General features: G+C 28.3%; 3 protein-coding genes across 3 annotated transcripts in view; 2 read left to right on the top strand and 1 right to left on the bottom strand.

The window, feature by feature from the left end:
- Positions 1-9,353, top strand: part of dpr1 (defective proboscis extension response 1) — a 215,374-nt gene extending 206,021 nt beyond the window's left edge. Inside the window, exons 7-8 of the mRNA XM_065513057.1 lie at positions 86-183; positions 8,884-9,353. Coding sequence (XP_065369129.1) covers positions 86-183; positions 8,884-9,353 — 568 coding nt within the window. The remainder of the gene's footprint in view (positions 1-85; positions 184-8,883) is intronic.
- Positions 9,354-15,664: 6,311 nt separating this feature from the next.
- Positions 15,665-16,961, bottom strand: LOC135961551 (uncharacterized). The gene is made up of 2 exons (XM_065513056.1): positions 16,886-16,961; positions 15,665-16,806 (listed from the first exon to the last, which is right to left on the bottom strand). The coding sequence occupies exons 1-2, from the start codon at positions 16,959-16,961 to the stop codon at positions 15,665-15,667; spliced, it is 1,218 nt and encodes a 405-aa protein (XP_065369128.1).
- A 2,462-nt stretch (positions 16,962-19,423) lies between these two features.
- On the top strand, positions 19,424-20,646 carry LOC135961550 (circumsporozoite protein-like). The gene is made up of 2 exons (XM_065513055.1): positions 19,424-19,484; positions 19,556-20,646. Exons 1-2 carry the CDS (start codon positions 19,424-19,426, stop codon positions 20,644-20,646), a joined length of 1,152 nt encoding a protein of 383 aa, XP_065369127.1.
- Positions 20,647-20,905: the final 259 nt, after the last annotated feature.

The following is a 20,905-nucleotide window of genomic DNA, read 5'->3' as shown; positions in this document are numbered from 1 at the left end:
AACCTGTAGCATACTTCGATGTAGTATTATTTTTATTTTAAGTTTATTTGGTTAAATGTCTTTATCATCTCCTTTTCCCTTTTAGATTGAAAATTAGAAGAGCCTCATCCAGTGATACTGGGAATTATACATGCGTACCCACGATAGCAAAGTCATCAAGTGTTTATGTCCACGTAATTATTGGTAAGTAAACGGAATAATTTTTAATGATATCTATACATAATTTTTTAATTAAAGCTTACTATTAAATTTTATCTTAAATATATGTTGTATGTATATACCGACAGGAGCGGCTTAAAAAGCATTTTAAATTACACAAATATGTTAAAAAAATGGTCTCGTTTACGAACGTTTAACACTAGACCAAAAATATTTTGAGAAACATCATAAAACTAACCAAGGTTTATTTCGATCTAATATGAAATGAATATTCAATAATAAAAAAACATCATTTGTAGTGTAATTAAATATTTTAAAAGAATAGAAGAATATGGTGTAGAGTATTGCAACAGACCTATTACCCGATCAGGTCTACTATACAAGTTTGATCAATCTGAAAAACTAAGACCCAATACGCCAATGCTGAGCACTTTTCGCTAGAAGTATGTATGTATTTGAATCTGAGTATTTTACTTAAATTATGAGCTAACACATTTAATCAAATCAAATACTTAAATAAAAAAAATGTGGAAAACTTTATTTAAAAAGTTTTGTTCATTTAAACTTAAAACTTTTTCAATACTTTTGACATACATTCACACACGTACTTGAATATGTATATTATACGAATATATACAGCTCACAAATACAAGTACAACCGTGATACACACACTTTAGCCTCTACACACAGAGAAAAAACATGGTTGTGGTAAATATAATCTAAGAGTAACATATGATAAAATTTTGTATGGATCATTAAATATCATATTATGGTCCAATATAGTCGTAATATTACATCATAATATATTCTGAAGTAATCATATTTATGATTCAATGAAATTATATTATGATTCAAAGTAATCATATTTTCCAAGCAAATGATATTATAGAAATAAATTTTTAGATTAAATGAGAATTAATGACACTCAAACTTTACGTGTAAAAATAACAATGCTTAGACAAACACTATGTAAAAGTATTTTAGAAATGGTGAGTTGTAAAAGGTTGTAAAAAAATATAATAAGTTTGCACACTTATTATTATTTAATTGTTTGAAATATAATTATATAAATTTATAATTCCGAAAAATATAAAAATGTCTGCAGTAACTACAATGTTGCTGAAATTAAAATAAAAATTATTTTCGTACGAGAACAATATACATATTTGGTCAATTCACAAGGTCTCTTATCATGTCATAATGTCCTAATATTTCACAATGGTTTTTATTGCTTTTCAAGCAAAAAATGTCCTAAAATAAAATGTCCTTTTAAAATGTAAAATACTCACATTTTCTTCAATTTAAATTTTTAAATTCTTTTTTTTACATTTTTTCACCTCAAAAATAAATAAATAATAACACAAAACATATGAAATATAAGCTGCTAACAATTACGAGTTCAAAATAGAACTTGTAATAGTTTGCAACGAGAGAACAGTCTCTATAATTTATACGCTCTTGATTTTTGCTCTAATTGAAAGTTTTTTGAGTTAATGAACGCTTTTCCAGTAACAATTGTTACTAACTAGTAACAACTTTTAGTTATTGAACGAAGCTCTTGTGAATTGACCAATTGTTTCAAAAAATTCTCTGCGTGTAGAATCAAATATTCTATTATATTTTTCTATATTTATAGTTTCTGTTTAGCCAAGTGGAAATTTGTGATAACAAAATATGTATTTAGCTATACTCGTATGGAACATTTTCATTTTTAATTTAAAAAGTGTATGTCTGTATGTATATATATATATTGTATACCTACATATATAAAAAAAAACTCTGTTGAAAACATAAAATAAACAACGAAATTATTAAACTGATAATAACAGGTCAACTAACACAGAATTTGCAAAAAAATGTAGAATAAGGTAAAACTTTCTAAAAAAAAAGAAAACCACAAGGCTTTCAAAGGACCTTCACACACAAAAGAACTCAATAAGAAATACGTAACCGTTAGAAGAATTAAGTGCCACATTACGTGTATGTTTAAATATTAAAACTTTCATAGCAGACAAATGCAAATAATGGACAGATATTTCGAAGTTCTTTCAAAAATATTTACTCATTTTACACTTTAAATAATAATAAAACTTGTTTTTAACAGAACACTTCTAAAAATTAACGAAATTTGTAAAACAACGAACATTGATATTGAAAAGAGGTAAAGTTAAAATTGTCCAATGCACAAGTCACGATTTAAACTAGTTCAAAATTATGGAAACCATATACATATATGGGATCTATTTAACGTTTGTTGCATTCATTTTTATAAATGCCCACGATGAATCCTCTTAAAATATATTTTGAAAAAAAATCGATGCAAAGAACACAATATTTAATTTTTAAGGTACATTAATAGATCCGTCCAAATCTACTAGTTACACCAATGTGCAACTCTTCTTATTAAACTCTATAGAATTTCTTAAGAATCACAACATTGTTCTTCAGAACGGGTTGTAGAAATAGTTGCGATATCACTACACCATTTCCAATTATATTTCAGAAGTTTCGAATTATATTTCAGAATTTTCTAATTGAACTTCAGAATATTCCACTTATATTTCAGAATTTTAAATTTGTATTTCAGAAACTTCTAATTGTATTTCTGAAACTTCCATTTGTATTTCAGAGTATTCCAATTGTATTTCAGAATTTTCTAATTGTAAATATATGGTGCAGCTATCAAAGAATTTGAAATGGTTCTGGTTGTTGTCGTTCTAGAACTTAATTTTTGTTTAAAAATTTTGTTTTCATTAGTCTTGATTTTTCATCTGAGAGGAAAAATTTTTCTGGAAGCTCTTTAAGTATCTAGTTTTTTTTACATATTTTACAATAAAATGTTAGTCTTTGTAGCTTTTTTTATAAGAAAAATATATATAGAGCTACTTTATTAGATTTGTTCAGTTGTTGTCTTTAAATTTCTTTCATAAAATAAATTTCGGCTTACATGATGCTTTGTCAACCTTTAACATACAAGTGTCAAGCATGTATGTATTTCCATGCAGTTATGAAAAGTCGGTTGAAATATTTTCATGGCTTCTTTTTGTTTTTTACATACTGAATTGTTGTATGTTCAAATGCGTTTTACTTTGAAAGATTATATAGAGAAAACCAACACAATCTTACACCCTTATGGATGAAACTACAATGACAATGAAGCTTAAATGGTCAATCACCTTGTAATACACACACATGCACACGTGGCAAGACATCCTTTCACTGCACGTATTCTTTGATATGAATTTTTATTTTTTTGCATTACAGGGCAATATTTATTTTTCATACAGTTATGAATTTATTTCTAAGATGAAAAATTTAAAAATACTCTAAATGATGTTAATGATGTTAATGGCATCAATCAGTCGAATGATCGATTAAATATAATAATTTTCAAAATTCCTTTGTAGGAAATATAGTTATCTCTTTAATTACCCAGCGGGAAAAAATGATAGGACTTAAGTTCGTAGGCCTTCTAAAAGGCATTCTTACACATTCAGAAAGATCCTATACTCATTCCACTCTGCCTGCTCTTAGAAGGTGTTCAAGAAGCCCTATAAATCCCCTTCTAACAACCAGTGAGTAAATCAAAAAATAAAATACTCTGCATGTCTTTGATTAATTCTCCTTACAAATTTACAACAATAAATTGCGTGCAGTCCATCATAAGTAGACTTTCCCATAGTCCTCTAACAGCAGCGAGTATGCAAGGCCTTGGCTCGCAATGACACAACGTGTAAAATTTAAATGATTTTGCAATGCGGCTAGAAGTCTTTGTGCCTGCAAATTGAGGCATTTAGGAAGGCCTCTTTACCGCATATTTTTCCCGCTGGGTATGATCGCCATTTTCCCAGCACTTACATGCATACATTCAAAACCTGCCAAAAATGCGTCAGTGAGTTTTGACCAAAATTCGAGTTGGCATGTTTTGATATTTACTTGTTTAGTTTTGTGTCCTAAAATAATTGTTACACTTCAATAGAAAACAAACACACCTACATGCATATGTAGATATTAGTTTGTACTACTATAAACTGCATGCAAGGGTTTTTTGTATTTTGTTTATGAATTGTTTTCATTTCGTCTTTTTCATTCTTCATGTTCACAATGCAAAATGCCTCAAAGTTATAACACCGTCACACGCTCACTCCCATATACAATTCGTACATTCCAGCGGGAAAAATATGCAGTAAAGAGGCCAACCTAAAGGCCTTATTTTGCAGACATCTCATTGCAAAATCGTTTCAAATTTCCACGGCGTTAGAGGTCGTATAGAAAGTATATTAGAAGGTCTTCCGTTGAAGGCATATTAGACCTGTCGCATAATGCCTCATATAATATCAACAAGCCTAATTGAATGTCTGAAACGAACATGTATGTGTGAATAGAATTTTAACATTTCTCTCTCCTTGCATTCTTTATATTTATTCTATGGTATGTAAGGTACCTACCATATAACGATTTATAATAAAGATAGAAAAATAAATTTTATTATAGAGAGACAACGGATGAGAGCAAAACCAGTCATGTTTGAATTTTAAATAAAAGTTTGTTAGACCTAATTTTGCATGTGTATCAAATTTTTTTAGAAAGAAATCATTCTGCTTGAAGTATTTGAGTGAATTTCGGATCTTACAGAAAGTGTAAACTGGCCTACAAAGTGGAGCCCTAGCATAATTTCCCACTGGGATGTGTACATATGCAAACATTCATACATACATATCGCACACCCAGTTCAAAAGTGACACAACTCAAAATTAATTTTTCGGGTTTATATGCTTAAATTATGCACAATACACTTGTTTATTTATAAAATAAAATATCAGTGTATTTTGTTGATGTTAACTGTTGCTAAAAAAAACAGTTATGTCTTTTATTATATTTCAATTGGTATATAATTTTTGACGATTTCTGAAAAATTTAAATTTTGAGTTCTGTGACTTTTGAACTGGGTGTGCGATATGTATATATGTATATATATCTATAGCAGTTTAAAGACAAATGGCTCATGTAATAACATGTGTTCTATTCATTGTAACAACTATTCACTCAAGTACATGTACAAGTTTACAAAAACGTTAACACTCATACATACATTACGTTTACTAGACCAGTCCTTAAATATACTTTATTTGGGATGGATTCAATGTTGTTCTTTAGTATCAAAAAGTAATTGATGCAAAAATGTGGAGCCAATCGAAAAATGGTAAATCATTGAAACATTTTATAAAAAACTAGTTTTGAAAAGAAAACAAAAATGTGTACAAAATTATATAAATATTGAAAACAACTTATACAAAGAAGGGCAGGTTTAATATATTCTCACATTTAGAAAAACTTTAAAATATAAGTAAAAAAACTACAACAATGGATGTATAAAAATGCATGTTTTGAATTTAAAACAATTTGTAAAGAAGTGCTGTACGTATCGTAGGAGAGGGGTTTTATTTTTATTACTATTTTTAATTTTCTTCAAAGAAAACATTTTTCCAAAGGGTCAGACATGGTGTGTGTGAGTTTTAACTGCTTTTAATATATAATTTTTACATTAGAACAAGAAAATATATAAATTTATTTGTTCTAGAATGCAACATAGTTGTAGTATTAAAATCAAAACAAAATGTCGGTACACATTACACCCGTCCTTAAAAAATAGATTTGTTTTGGATGTGTCTTATTTTTCTCCTTATTAGATAAAACTAACTGATGTAAAATTTGAAGAAAATTAACGTTGAAATAAACTTTACCTTCTACAGACAATTATCTTCCAAAAAAGCTATAAAACAAGCATGTCGATTGAAAATTATACGCATTTTAGCACGTTAAGCTAAAAATTATTAGTTTAAACATATTTTCTCCGTAATTCTGTGTACATGTTCAAAAAAAATATTTTTTGTTCATAGCATGAAACATATGTATGTATGTATATTTTTGAGAATGTATGGTATATGTATGGTAGTTATTTATTTTTGTGTTTCGAAAAATTGTTCATTATTTTCCATGCATGCATACATATTTATTTTTTAATTTGACCAGTAGTTTAGAATCGACAAATGTATTACCACTTTTCAGCCGTTCGTCCCCACTGTGCCGTATTTGAACGGAATTATTAAGGTTCAGTTTTAGCGAATATGTGCCGTGTGAAAATGTAAATAACTTGGTTATTTCTCATTTGATTTTCTAAGATTTATTTCAAACGTCAAAATATAATGTTTAAAAACCAAAATTAATTAAGAAATTTAAAAAGGATTCCAGAACGGGTTCTCATTATCCGATTGCCCTCAAAGTTTACAATAGTTGATTTTAGCTACTAAAGTAAAAAAATAAAACCCATCCCAAGCAAATCCATTTTTTTTTTGAAGGGCAGATCTAGTACACTACATTCATAATCCTATTCATATTCCCACTCATACATACGCATAGTTAAAATCATATGAAAAAAGCAAACAAAAAAGCAGACCTTATTTTTGGACAAAGGACTTTATATTGTATTAAAATATTTAAATATGCAAAAATTTATTCACATGATTTGCTTTTGGTCAAAATCGACATTTTTGTGAAATTAATTTTACAATTTTCAATTTAAATGTAAAATATGTGATGTTTTCCATTAAAAATCTGTCATACATTCTAAAAATTATAAATTTTTCAATATCTCCACATAAAAATTGAACTGAAAAGAGAAAAAACTTTAAAAAAAGAATCTGATACTCACATGTACAAACATATGTTTTTCAAACTTATACTTTCATACATATACATATGTGTACATTAGGGTGGGTAAATTTTTTGGTCAACAAAACGTAATCTACGAAAAATTCTAAGAAAATGTCCCCAAGAACTATGGGTCTAAAATCAAAACCTAACTCCCGCTGAGAGGCTCCAAAATACACAGTTAATTTTAGTAGCTTTTCATTGCTTATTTTAATATGAAAGTTTATAAAAATGTATAAAGGAAATTTAGTTCTTAACAAAACATAGTTCTAATTATTTAAATCGGGTGAAAATTGTAAAAGTTTTTCAACTTTTCATTAACACATTTTTTAGTATTTTTAGTAATTTTTAATTTACAAGGTAAATTTTTTCGAAAAAGTTTAATAACGTTTGTAAAAATAAACCGATTTTAACAAGTAATGTCCCATTTTTGTCTGCACAAAATTTCCCTTAAAACAATGTGCAAAAAATTTGGGTTTCATATAAAAAAGTGTTATTTTGTAGCAGATTTTAATCTTAAATCTTGATGTCTCTCGGCGGGAGCTAGGTTTTAATTTTAGACCCATACTTTCTTTTGGAAATTTTCTTAGAATTTTGTGTAGATTCCAATTTTGCTATACGCCTGTCACGTCATTTCTCATCTGAACAAATTGACCCACCCTAGTGTACATGCTAATAAGTTCCTTGGGATTAACAATTTTTTTATTCATTTCCACTTAATCTATTTAAGCTATTACTAAGTATTTATTAGGCTGATCGGCCCGGTTTTTTGTTGAAGACGGTTTCTGTTTTTTTGAAAAGCTCACATATCGAATATCGAATAAACCGGTTTTTTCTAAAAGTGTGTTTTTATGAGTTTTAGTGTATTAAAAACTTTAAATAATATTTAAAACACATACTCCAACTATTTTAGAAGACTTTTTATATTTAGACAAATATCATAAGTAATCTGGAAAGCTTGTAAACTTACTCAATGCTTTGTAAACTATATGTCCTACAAGTACTCGAGTGAAAAATCATTTTCAATGTCTAGCTTTATAAAAACAAAAGAAAAAATCTATATACTTCAAAGCTTTTTAACTGTATTTTATGTTCATGTATGTTCCTTATCATAATTATATGATCTCTGTTTTGTTATGTTTTTCCGTGGACTGTTTTTGTTTTAATAATTATTATTTTAATAAATTAAACTTTTTTCTTCTTATTTCTAGGAGTTTTAATATTTTGCCAAAAAACCGGTTAACCGGTTATTATTCGAAGAAACAGAAAACTGTTTTCTTAAAAAAGTCGAAGACTTTCTTTGATCAAAATTCAAAATTATATTTTAGCAAAATTTATGTTTTAATTTAAAATTATTCGATAATATTGATTTATCATTACTTTATCGGCTTCTAGATAAGTTAACAAAAAGCGGTTTTGTACTAAAAATTATATGTCAACTGCAGGTAACAGTTTTATTAATAATAGTTGATTGTTTTTAAAAATTAAAAAATGGAAAATAATGTAGAATGTGCGTACTTTTCTCATATAAAGTGGAATGTTTGCGAATTCGTCTGTTTGATTGATTAAATCGGGAAAATTGAAGTGACCTTAAGATGAACTAATTAAATTATGAATTATAGGCTTGTTTGACATAACACCGTAACAGTTCTATAGACCAATATATTTGGAAATTAATTTTCAGCATTTTCTGCTTCACATGTTTGCAGTTTTCAAAATAAGAACTATTTTTCTAGGGTGCCAAAATCAGAATAATAGCGAAGCTGACAAAATAAACGCTACTTATGCTCTTTTTTGGTCATATATTGTTAATTTTATAGAATAGAATCTGAAATGGTATAAGAGCATAAACAATTTTTAAAGTGAACAAAGGTTTATGAATCAAATTTTGTATGGAAATTTTGTTTTGTAAAGGCTCTGTTATTTAAATAATAACAAACATAAAAAATAGAATTATGTACTTAGATACTTCCAACTATGTTTTATATTAAAGCATATTTTTTTTGTTACAGGCGAACATCCAGCTGCAATGCAACATAATTCAAGCAACATTCATTGTGGCAATTTTTATATAACTCTGTGTTGCATGTTATTCACAATTTTAACATGTTGTTTACAACACTTAATGTGCACGAAGACCAGCAGCAGCAAAACAGCTAAAACCACAACAATATTGGCAACGAAAAAGCTATCAACAAGTACGCCATCATTATCAATGGCAAATGCAAATGCAACATCAGCATTTGCATCAGTCTCAGCGTCAACGTCAGCAACAAAAACAACAATGCAGAATACTGAACAAATACCTGCTGTTACTAAAATTACACAATCTAGACAACACATTCTATCTTCGTTATCATCCATAAAAACTACAACAGTTCCATCGTCAGCAGTATTTTATAGCAACACAACAACATCAGCATCAGTTGCTGTAGCAGCAAAAACGCCGCTTTTGGTTCGCAATGGCAGCATCTCTAGATGAAAGAATAAAGTTTATGATGAACCCAGATTTTTCTAAAGGAAAAACAAGACAAAATCAAATAGATTGTAAAGGTGGCATTTTATCATGTTTTATTTCATTCCCTTCTCCTTTTCTATGATCCATTTTTTTACGACTGACATGAGGTTTGAGATACAAGTACAAGTATCTTTGAGAAACACGAAACAAAACAAACAAAATTACACTCTACATAAAGTTTGAGTTCTTTTTATATGGTAGAAAAACAATACAAAATAAAATTATAATAATATTAATATGAAAAGCGTGAAGGAAAACAACAAGAAGAAAAGGAAAAGGCTTGGAAAAGCTGCATGTATGTATGTGATATGTGAGTGAGTGAAAAAATTATACAAAATAATGAAACTGAACGAATGAAATGACGGAACAAAAGATTTCATTTTGCTGCTGTTTTTATTAGCAACCGGAGGAATGAAGGAATGGTAATTAATCTTTTGTGCAAAGAGTAGTAAGTCAGTCAGTCAGTCAGACAGTTAGGCAGTCAACGATTCAATAAGTCAGTGAGTAAGTTTAATAAGTACTTAAAAGGAAGTAGTTTTGTAAATTATTTATATAGAAGGAAAACATCATAATTGATGTAACAAATATTAAAACAATGGAAAAAACGGACATTAAAAAATTATACGTTTTTACCTCTACACTCTTTTTATTTAATTTAAATTTAAAAAAATAATTGTAACAAAAAAATAATAAAACTAATGAAACTCCACTACGACTAAAAAGATTAAACAAGTTAATTTTTTACTTAAAAAAATTATCTCATAAAAATCGATATTTCGATTAAAGTTGCAAAATAATCTGCAACCCTAATTCACATGTGTTGGTAAATTATGTCCTTAAAATTAAAATTTTCTACTTACAGTTGGGTAGCTCCACCGAAACTGATCATAAATTTCTAAGTTGTGGTTACAACATATAAGTTCTATTTCATTCAATTGCTGTAATTCTTTAGACCTTAAACTGTCGCAAAACAATCCTAATTAAATTAAAAACATTGAAGAGCAATTACAGTTTCACAGATGTTCATGCTAAAAACATGTAATAAATTTCATATACTTTATAGTCGTGTAATTTTCATAATTAATAATTGTTTTCTTTTATACAAAAGATAAACATAACTCGCATTTCAAATGTTTTTGTTAACTACTTTATATTTTTAATTCAAATAAATTATTTGATCTTTTTCCAAAAGTAAAAAGTTAAGAGCATTGATAGTTTAATTAAATGTATTATGTTTTTCAAAGGATTGACTATTTATTACACATTGACACATTCTATAAATCGAAACGTTTAGAGACATATGAAACTTGTATGAAGAATACTGGGAAAAGTTTTAAAACTTATATTTTTCCCATTATGTTTATGTTACATTTTATAAAATGAAGCCCTGAGTTTGTTTTAATTTTAAATGAAGATGTATAATTTTCCGAAATCGTGTTCTCTAACTATGACAGTTCATTAAATTAGCATTTATGATTAAATACAAAATACAAAATACATTTTAATTTTAATTTAAATAAAATTAAAACTTTATTTGTCATATTAAAACACGAATTTGTATTTCGTAGAAGAAAAAAATGTTTTATTTTTGTATATGTATGTATATTTCATTGTATATTGCTCTTCAAACTCACCAAACACACACACATACATACATATATGTATTTAAACATGAGTATTTAAGGTGTTGTTGAATCGAAAATAAATTAATAATCCAATAATAACTGGAAAAATATAACATACCCCACAAAATAGAAAATTATATTTCAAATACCTACTAGTAGTACTTAGTATGTATGAATTTGCAACAATTGAAGTAAATTTTTAATCATTATTTTCGTTATTAAACAATTCCCAACAGCACTCCTCTTACACTTTCCACTGCCTACAACTCCATACTCCACTTACTCCGAACCCCGCTCTCTGTGAATGATCATAAAATAAATTTGAGAGTCATTAAGTGTCATTTTATAATTAATTAAATAGAATTTTTGAAAAATTCCAATAAATAATAATTATCATATAAATTGCATTTTAAAATTTTGTCAACTAAAAAAGGTGTAAATAATAATGTAATGTTAAAAAAAAAACTACAATAATAAAAAACACATTCTCATATACACATACAAAATAATGTTAATTATAAATTTAATAAAAGTAAAAAAATAAAAATAAAAACGAAACTATTTATTGTATTAATATACAATTAGTGGATTCACAAGGTATCCTATAATGTCATATTGTCATAATATTCTAATATTTCACAATGATTTAAAATGGACAAAAGTGGTTGTCACAGGTCTCTGTTGGTTGCTTTCAATTGCACAATAAACATAGCTAATACTCTGTATATTAGAACATTATGACAATATGACATAATAGGTTACCTTGTGAATTCACTAAATATACAAATTAAAATATTAAAATAGCTGAAATGTAAAACAAGAATGATAAAAATGCATATAAAATATGCAAATAACCATACAATGTTTTACATGCAGCAACAGCAACAACAAAAATAATACATAATTATAAAAAATTCCAACACTAACTAACTAACTAAACATATTGTTTATGTTTATAAACATTCTCAAATAAATATTACAATCATTTATTAGTTTAACATTTTTGTTTTAGAAAAAAAATATTTTGAAAAAATAAACACATTGCGGAGTGACCATATTCAGAGTAAAGTCGAATTCAAAATAGAAAAAGTACAAAATGGTTTTTGAATGACAAGTTTTCTAGAAACATGTTTACAGTTTTTAATCTCTCGAAAGCTAAAGCTATCATGGCCATCTGAACAGTCATTTCACTAAGCATTTCTAGATCTGTATTAATTTTGTAATTAGGAGACTGTAGTGCCTTTGGTTCTTAATGGAAATTTTGTTCCTTTCATCTGTGTTTTATGAACTAATCGTGTTGAAAATTCTACAATAAAATCCTATGCAATTAAGTTCATTGATATATTTTTCAATTTATTTCACTTCGATCTCTGCTATTTTTTTGCAATTATTCGTGGTTATCTAAAATTTCTTGCAAAAAATCGTTGTATAGGTTTTCGAACTTTTAATTAATGAATATTTACCTTCTATAATTTTAGCAAGACTATAATAATTATGACAGTAAGCATCCTGCATATTTTAAAAATTATCTATTTTAAAATTGATCATATGTATTCATATTCAGAACTTATTGCTTAAAAATAAATGTCAGTGGCATCTTTTGGAAGAACCATTCTAATGTATGTATATTTATACAGAGATATTATTGAAAAATACAAGGCGATATGCTTGTAAGCTGTGCTATCGATTTTGTATCGCATATGTTTAATCATGAAATTACATTACACAAAAACTAAATTGATTTGAATAGTAAGTAATATGGCATCCACTTTGTTTCATTTTGTTTTTTTTTTTGCATTTTTTAAATTATTGTTATGTTTGTATAAAGATTTTATTGATAAAATTAATGATTTTTTTTACTAGTGGTAGTAATTATTATTATTATTATGTATTTATATGTATTATTAAGTATTAAATTTAATCATAAATATGTAGTATGATAATATGATATGATAATTATATTTATACATACATAAACATACATATACATATATAGTTTTAAACTCACATAAACTAAGTTAAAAAAGTAGCAACAAATATTTATTAGAATAAATATTTAAAAAAAAAATCATAATTTGCATTAATAAATTGGTAATACTAAGTAAAACAAAATAAACACACACACAATAATTGATTAATACTCGTATAATAACTATAATAGAAATTAAAATAAATATTATATAAAGTACATTTAAGTTTAAATATAAATATAAAATACTGTGTATGAAACTAATAATATTAAAAAATTAAACAACAAAATAATGATACAAAATAAACATACATATATGGTTTAGACAAATTTTAAAAAAAAAATCTTCTTTGTTTTTTATTTTTCTGGGTGTAATACATATACATATATAGATAGTTGTTTGTTAGTGGAAAAACAATAATAATAAATAAATATAATAAGTATAAATCAATCTTAACCAATGTTTAGAATTCAAAAATAACTATTTTACATACCTTAGATTCGGCTCGACATCATGTTCTGATGTTTAAAAATTCAATAATTATCATATTAATTGATTGTAATAACATCATGGACAGGCGTGTGTGATTTCTATACAAAATTGAATGTGAGTGACGACGTCACACAAAAATATATGTTAAAATCAGAACAACTTAAAATTCAACCAAAATCGATTTCTTAATACCAGGAGCACAGAAAAAACAGTTGAGTGAATTTATTTGTAAATTTTTGTTGTAAATAATTTCATCACATACTTTAAGGCGCAACATATAGAAAATATGTGAGTCACGCTTTTGCAATTTTTTTTAAGTAGTGTGTGTATCAAATATTTTTTTGCATCCCCAAAGTATGCTTTCATTTGATTGTATGCTATTTTATTTAACTATGTGAGCCTAGATAAAAAACATCATATATTTAAATAAGGTTTCGATTAGAAATGCCGAACGGAGAAACCCCGGGATTTTCCATATCCCGTTTTTCATAAGTAGTGGAAATTGTAATTTTTGTGTGAATTTTTCATGCATTTTGACATTCTACATGCCCGAATATCGCAATGTTCAGCAAAGTTGTTAAGCTCAACGCCTGCTACAACATAGTTAATAAAGGAAAGCGGTATTTTTGGTTTTCCTTGAGTGTGGCTCTGGAAAATCAATTCTTCACATTTTTTTGTAAGTTTTCTAACAAAACTCAATTTAACTCCTCTTCAAACAAAATTGATTTTATCTGAGGAGCTCAAACAAAATGAAAATATTTCGATGGCTCATAGGTTAAAAGACATTATTAATAAATGTAAAAACTCAAGTAACAATATCGAAACCAAATTATAATGTAGATTTTCAACTTGAAAAAGAAAGAGATCATTTTATTTCTGAAGTAACAAGAGGAAAATACTTGCAGATTTGTTACAAGTATTTGCAAACGGTTTTGCCAATGTGAATGATGAAATGTGAAATATGTTTTTCGGCAGCAGCATATGTCGGAAACAAAATTCGTTCCAGAATGGCAGATGAAACCATAGATGCAATAGTATTCTTAAGAAGTTATTTAAAATAAACACTAATATTTTACTAAGGTACTGTTTTCTACCAGTATGTACATTAGGGTGGGTCGATTTTTTTCACGAAAAATCGTATAGCAGAAACGCATTCTATGGAAAATTTTAAGAAATTTTCCCCAAGAAACCATAGGTCTAAAATCAAAGCCTATCTTGCACATTTCGTCTTTTATCCAATGATATTTTAATATATTTTTTTTTTAATAGTTGTTTTATTGGATAAAAGACGAAATGCGCAAGATAGGATTTGATTTTGACCTATGGTTTCTTGAGGAAACTTTCTTAGAATTTTCCGTAGATTGCGTTTCTGCTATACGATTTTTTACATTTTGATCCTCTATACAAATCGACCCGACCTAATGTATACTTTAGTGTTATTTCTTCTTATATAATGTACACTCATGCACTCATGTATTTTATTGCAATCAAATGTGATTTATTTATGAATTATATTAAATTTTTTTTATAATGTACATATATGTATGTATCCTTTTTAGTGTGTAATAAAAATTAATTTCTAAATAAAAAATTTACTTTCAATTGTAAAGACATAATTATGTACGTTTCTTTCTTATAATTTTCGGGATTTAGATTTCCTGAAAATCCTTTACCTAATCCCGAATTCCGGGATTTTAAAAATCAGTCCCGTTTCGATGTTCCTAGTTTAGTTAGTTTGAGGATATCATTTCTCAAAATTTTTGTTTTGACGTCAGTATTTAGCGAGCTTGATCAAAGGATAAAAAGGGTACATTGGCAACTTACCATGCGATAAATCGCTGCAACTTTTTTATTAGTTGGCTAGATGTGTAGATAATCAAACGTGGTAGGAAAAGTTGAACAATGTCGCATGGTCTGCGATTGTCGGGGATTTTCCATGTTTTGCTTTTGAATTGTTGCTAGTTTTCAAATATAGTAAAAGTTTCATGACACAACTTGATGTGTGTTAACATGAAAGGGGTTTTGGATTGATTTTAAAGAAAATATATCTAAATAAAATTGCTGTGATTCATCCTCAATATAAATAAATATGATGAAAGCTTAAATTTGGACTATATTTACGCAGTTATCTTTATCTTAAACTAGGTACAAAATACTTAATCACACAAATATGTAAATAAGTTATAAACTAAACATCTTCCTTGTCGGTATCATCTTCATCATTCCCTTGAGTTTTAATGTTTTCTTTATCATCTTCCTCAATACTTGGCGCTTCCACATCATCATCAACATACTCAGGTTGCTCTTCACTTCTTGTTATGCCAGTGCTTGCATCCGCTGTATAAAGAGCATGTAAATGTTTGTAGTATTCAGCGACCATTTCTTGGTAGTGAAGAACTGCAACAGGATCACTGACAGGATGTTCGTTGCTTCTAGATGAAGGGTGACCATAAGGAGGGGAATTTCCATATGGGTGTGGATGTGGGTGAGGTTGTGGATATGGGTGTGGGTGTGGATGAGGATGTGATTCAGGATATGGGTGCGGTGGTGGGTATGGATGCGGATGAGGAGGGTATGGATAAGGATATTGACCATGTGGTGGGATTGGTGGTGGGTAGGCGTACGGTGGCGGTTGTTTATGAGGTGGATATGGATAATGGGGATAATGTGGGTATCCATATGATGGTGGAGAATACTCATCGACATCATTATTATCATCTGTGTCTGTGTCTGGTTTAGGGGGTCTCTGTATAATCTGGTTTTTACGACGTATAACAACAACACAATTTATAATGGGAGCGTTTGAATCTTTCTCAGGGACGTTATTGTTTTCATTATCACTTGGTACATCTTCAGGTTCAGCATCGTTATTTTCAGGTTCATCGTCGTCATTGTTGGCTTCATCATCATTATTTTCTTCTTCATAAGGTGGTTGATGATATTGAGGTCCATAATGGGGGCCTCCATGATATGGAGGTCTTCCGTAATACGATGATCCCGGATAAACTACATTGGGAGCTAATCCAGCATAGTCAGCATCGTAGTGATACTGTCTGGCACCTCGCTTAATTCGCACAGGGTCTTGGGTTTTAATGACACACATCGGGTAACTTCTAACTTTATGTCCCGAAGTTTTATTTAATTCACCAGTACCATTAAATAGAGTATTCCAACTGCTATGCAACGTGTTACTCCAATCTGCCAAAGAGCGATGAGTCTCCATAACTTGTGATTCAGAAACAGCCGGCTGCTGTTTGGTTAATGCCAGTATGTCTCTGTACTGTTGTTTTGTTATTGGATAAAATTTCAATAACTTGCCATTTGTTGTAGCTAAAATAATAAAAATATAAAACGACATATTGTTAAGAATAATTGTAAGAATAAGAAAGAAATATATTAATATATTTACATGCCGCATCTGTTTTAGATAAAACCACCAAGAAGGTGGCAAGCGAAGTTAGAAATATGGATAATTTAAACTCCATCTTTGCCAGCAAAGATGAAACTTTTCTTTCTGAAATTCTGTTAAGAACTAATTTATAAACAATAAACTTGTCTTTTATTTATACAAAATTCTAAAAAAGATTTCCTGTCCGTTGTTGTCTGGCCATTGATCAAATCAAACAAATCAACCTAATTTATAAAAAAAAATAACAGTTAAACGGAATCACTCATAGAAAGAAATAAATTAATTAAACTAGTTCGTACGAAGAATTGCTACAACAAATCTTTTATATGCGAAATTTTTTAATTTACATCTCAATGCTTAAGTTTTATTTAGTAGATTTTCTGTTTCTAAAACTTTTACCTTTTTGAAAAATGTAAGTATCTTTTGGTATATTTTAGTTTTTGTTTCTGCCACTAAATAGAAGATGGTGGGATTAATTAGATCGTGAAATTAGTTGATTAAGCCCACTTCATTGAAATCAGAATGGCAAACTATTTGTAGAAATTTCTTTTTTACACAAACGTTAATTTGCATATTTTATTTAGGTTTGTTTTAATTTATTCATTTTATTAAATGACTAGTCAATAATGTTAAGTTTTTAATACACATAAATCATCATTTAAATTAGTTCTTGGCGAGCCTCGTTTTGGATTCTCTTTAACCTTTTCATAGATGATTATGACACTTTTGATGTCGATAAATTTGTGCCCTTGGTTATGATAGTGTTCTAAGTCATTTTCAAAAGTTTGGTAATGAATAAATTTTAAAGCATTTTTCAGAGATACAATTAGTTTTCTGGTATCCAATGACTTGGATCACTTTCAGTTACCACTAAATTAAAGAAAATTAAAAATGATTAACGAATTTTATGGCTGTTACCATTTATAAAACTAATCTAAATGCTTAAATTAACTAAAAAACTATTCATTTATTTGCTAATTTTTTCAAATAAAATGTACAAAATAGTTAGTTTAATTATTCAGAACTTCTAAAAATATAGACAATGCTGAAAATTTAAAATTTTTAATTATGTAAAGAAGTATGATAAAAATTATTATTAACGTAATAAATTAAATTACTGATCTAATAAAAAATAACAATTAAAGAACCATTTCAAAATTATGAATAACAAATTTGTTTATGATATCTTGACTTAGAACACTTTCAAAATCACTGGCAATTTTTTTTAAATATGTCTTTATGCAAAATAAAATGCGATCATTTGACCTTTGCATAATAGTTCATACAAATGCTAAAAAATGTCAAAGTTTTCAAAATAAAATTCACTTTCGTTTGAGAAATAAACAACGACAATATACTGGATAAAACGAAATGAAAAAATTATGCATATGAATGTTCGCATATAAAATATTTAGTCTACACTTTATGACCAATTAATGTCAAGACAAAAGTAAATAAACTACAAATATTTTCAAGAAGTATATATGTATGTATATACATATCGATGACCAGTTGTCGATTCGAGTCGTCTAAAGTAATGAAAGATAACCTAAATAAATACAATTTGTCAGATGTTAAAAACTCTTATAAGCAAGTTTTATAAATCATTTGAAATGTAAAACATAAGTACTTAACAAAACTTTAAGTTTAATTGTCAATTATTGCTTTTACTATTGTAATTAAATTTAGGTAAACATATTTGGAACAGACCATGTGGAGGTTTTCATTTTCACTCTTCAGAATATTTTAGTGACTAATTGTGTTATTTAGAAACAAAAATTCTTCGAAAACAGTGAAATTTATTTGTTGAATTCAATTTTGTTAGATCGTAATTTATGTGTTTATTTGACTCATTTGAAATAAAAAAATTTTGGCAAATATTTTCAGGTCTATTATTTTCTATTGAAATGTAAATTAATGGCCATTGAAGTCGTAACTGTATATCAAATACATATATGTACAATAAATAGTTTCATTTGACAGATCTGGTATTTTGTGGTCATAAAATGTTGCTTTTTTAATTAAATTAGTTAATGATACATAGTATGTTGGAAATGTATGATTGGCTCATAATCTCTAAGATTTCACATATCTTGTCAAGTCATAAAAAATCAAACGTTCTTTTACTTTCCGTATTTATAAAAATAGGTCAACAATTTAGTCAATGTTTGTTTGTAAGTTTGTGTATTAAATAAGATATCAGAAGAATAAGAAAATGAAATAAAAAACATTAGCATAAATTAAATTTATTGTCGTTATTAGATCAACAAAACTAACCATTCAAACTAAGATAGACTAGAACAGGGTGTGAGAATATTGAAATCATCAAAAAGTGATCAGTTTAAATGAAACCAAATTAAAAACTATGAATAAAAGCAAGAGAAGAGAATAAAATGCCACTATACATTTACATTCAGATTGTATAAATAAACCCAGCATTAGCAAACTAATAGATTAGTTTTAATGATATTATTGTAAAGTACGGAACATTTATTCACTTTTGATTGTAAACGAAGTGAATTTCATAAAATAGAAACAATGAACATTTTGAAATGTTTGGCCACTTTAATGCTGGCTTTCTTGGCAGTAGCTCTCGCTGGTTTGTGTCTACATTCAATTATATTGTATTCAATTTATTTATATAAATTTATTTTAAAAACTTAATTTTAGCCAACGAAAAGGAAATTTTGATTCGCGTACGTCCAATAACTCGTTCACAGTATGAATCCATATTGAAAATAAATGATGGGAAACCGGTGATACCCGAGGGTCGCCTAATTAATAGTGCTATTACTGGGATAGCTGGTTTAGCAGCTGGTTTCCAACTTAGTAAATACTTGCCAAATCTATTCGGTGCCAATAACCAAAGCTCCAAAGGCTCTTCAGTGTTGGGTGGCTATCCCCTGTGTACAATTAATACAAATGCCGTAACTGGTCGTCAAAATGATGCGAATTCCTATTTAAACATTGATGAACTAACCAACTCATTAGTACAGCAAAATGGGGACAAAAACGATTTACCTACAATGAATTGTATTTTGGTACTGGATGATGGAAAAGACAAACCTTCAGGCGAAAAACCTGAACAAACAACAACCACATCAACAACTGCTATGCCCACTACAATGGAACCTCCAACCTTTAGACCTGTTCCAACATATGCTCCAACATATCCTCCACCTCATCATCCGACATATCCAACGGCTCATCATCCCTCATATCCTCCACCTCACCGTCCACCTCATTATCCGACATATCCACCGGCACATCATCCATCATACCCTCCACCTCAACGTCCACCTTTTCATCCACCATCTTCCCACTTACCATATCTACCATTCTATCCCGGTTATCCTTCATATTATCCGTATCCACCACCTTTCTACCCTATGCCACATCCGCCATACATCAAATACCCAATCTACGACAAAGAAGATGATTATGAACCTGAACCCGAACCCGAACAAAACGATGAAGATGATGAGCAATCGGCACTAGATTCAGCAGTAAAACTTCAAACTTTCCTTATGAATAAACTTCAAGTCATTAATGGATTATCGACCACGACAACAACTACAACCAGAAAACCTACGAAAAAGCCAAGCAGGCGACCAGCATCGCGACCCCATCCCCGACCACCAAATCACCCACCTCACTATCAAACACATGCTAAATCTCAAAGGCTACACTTCAATGAAAACTTGGACGACTATGATGACTCCATTGATTACATAGAAGTCTCTAAGAAATTTCATCATTAATAATCCAAAATGTCCATCTCATTGTTTGCATTTTAATTGTAGATTTAAATTAAAAATATAAAACAAAATATTTACTTACTCGTACTTTATACCAAGTGTTACAAGGTCGTGTTTTTTATTTCACTTTTCTTTTCATTTCATTTCTAATCATTGTAACCTTCTCGTACATATCAAAATGCATGAGCATGACTATTTGTAGTTGTATACGTATAGTTATTCAACTAAGTATGTACGTTGTCTTATTTCCTAATCTTCATTT

This window comes from Calliphora vicina, chromosome 5, assembly GCF_958450345.1.
Source record: "Calliphora vicina chromosome 5, idCalVici1.1, whole genome shotgun sequence".
NCBI lineage: Eukaryota > Metazoa > Arthropoda > Insecta > Diptera > Calliphoridae > Calliphora > Calliphora vicina.
The sequence above is the reverse complement of the archived record's forward strand: the minus strand, read 5'-3'. Positions and strand labels throughout refer to the sequence as shown.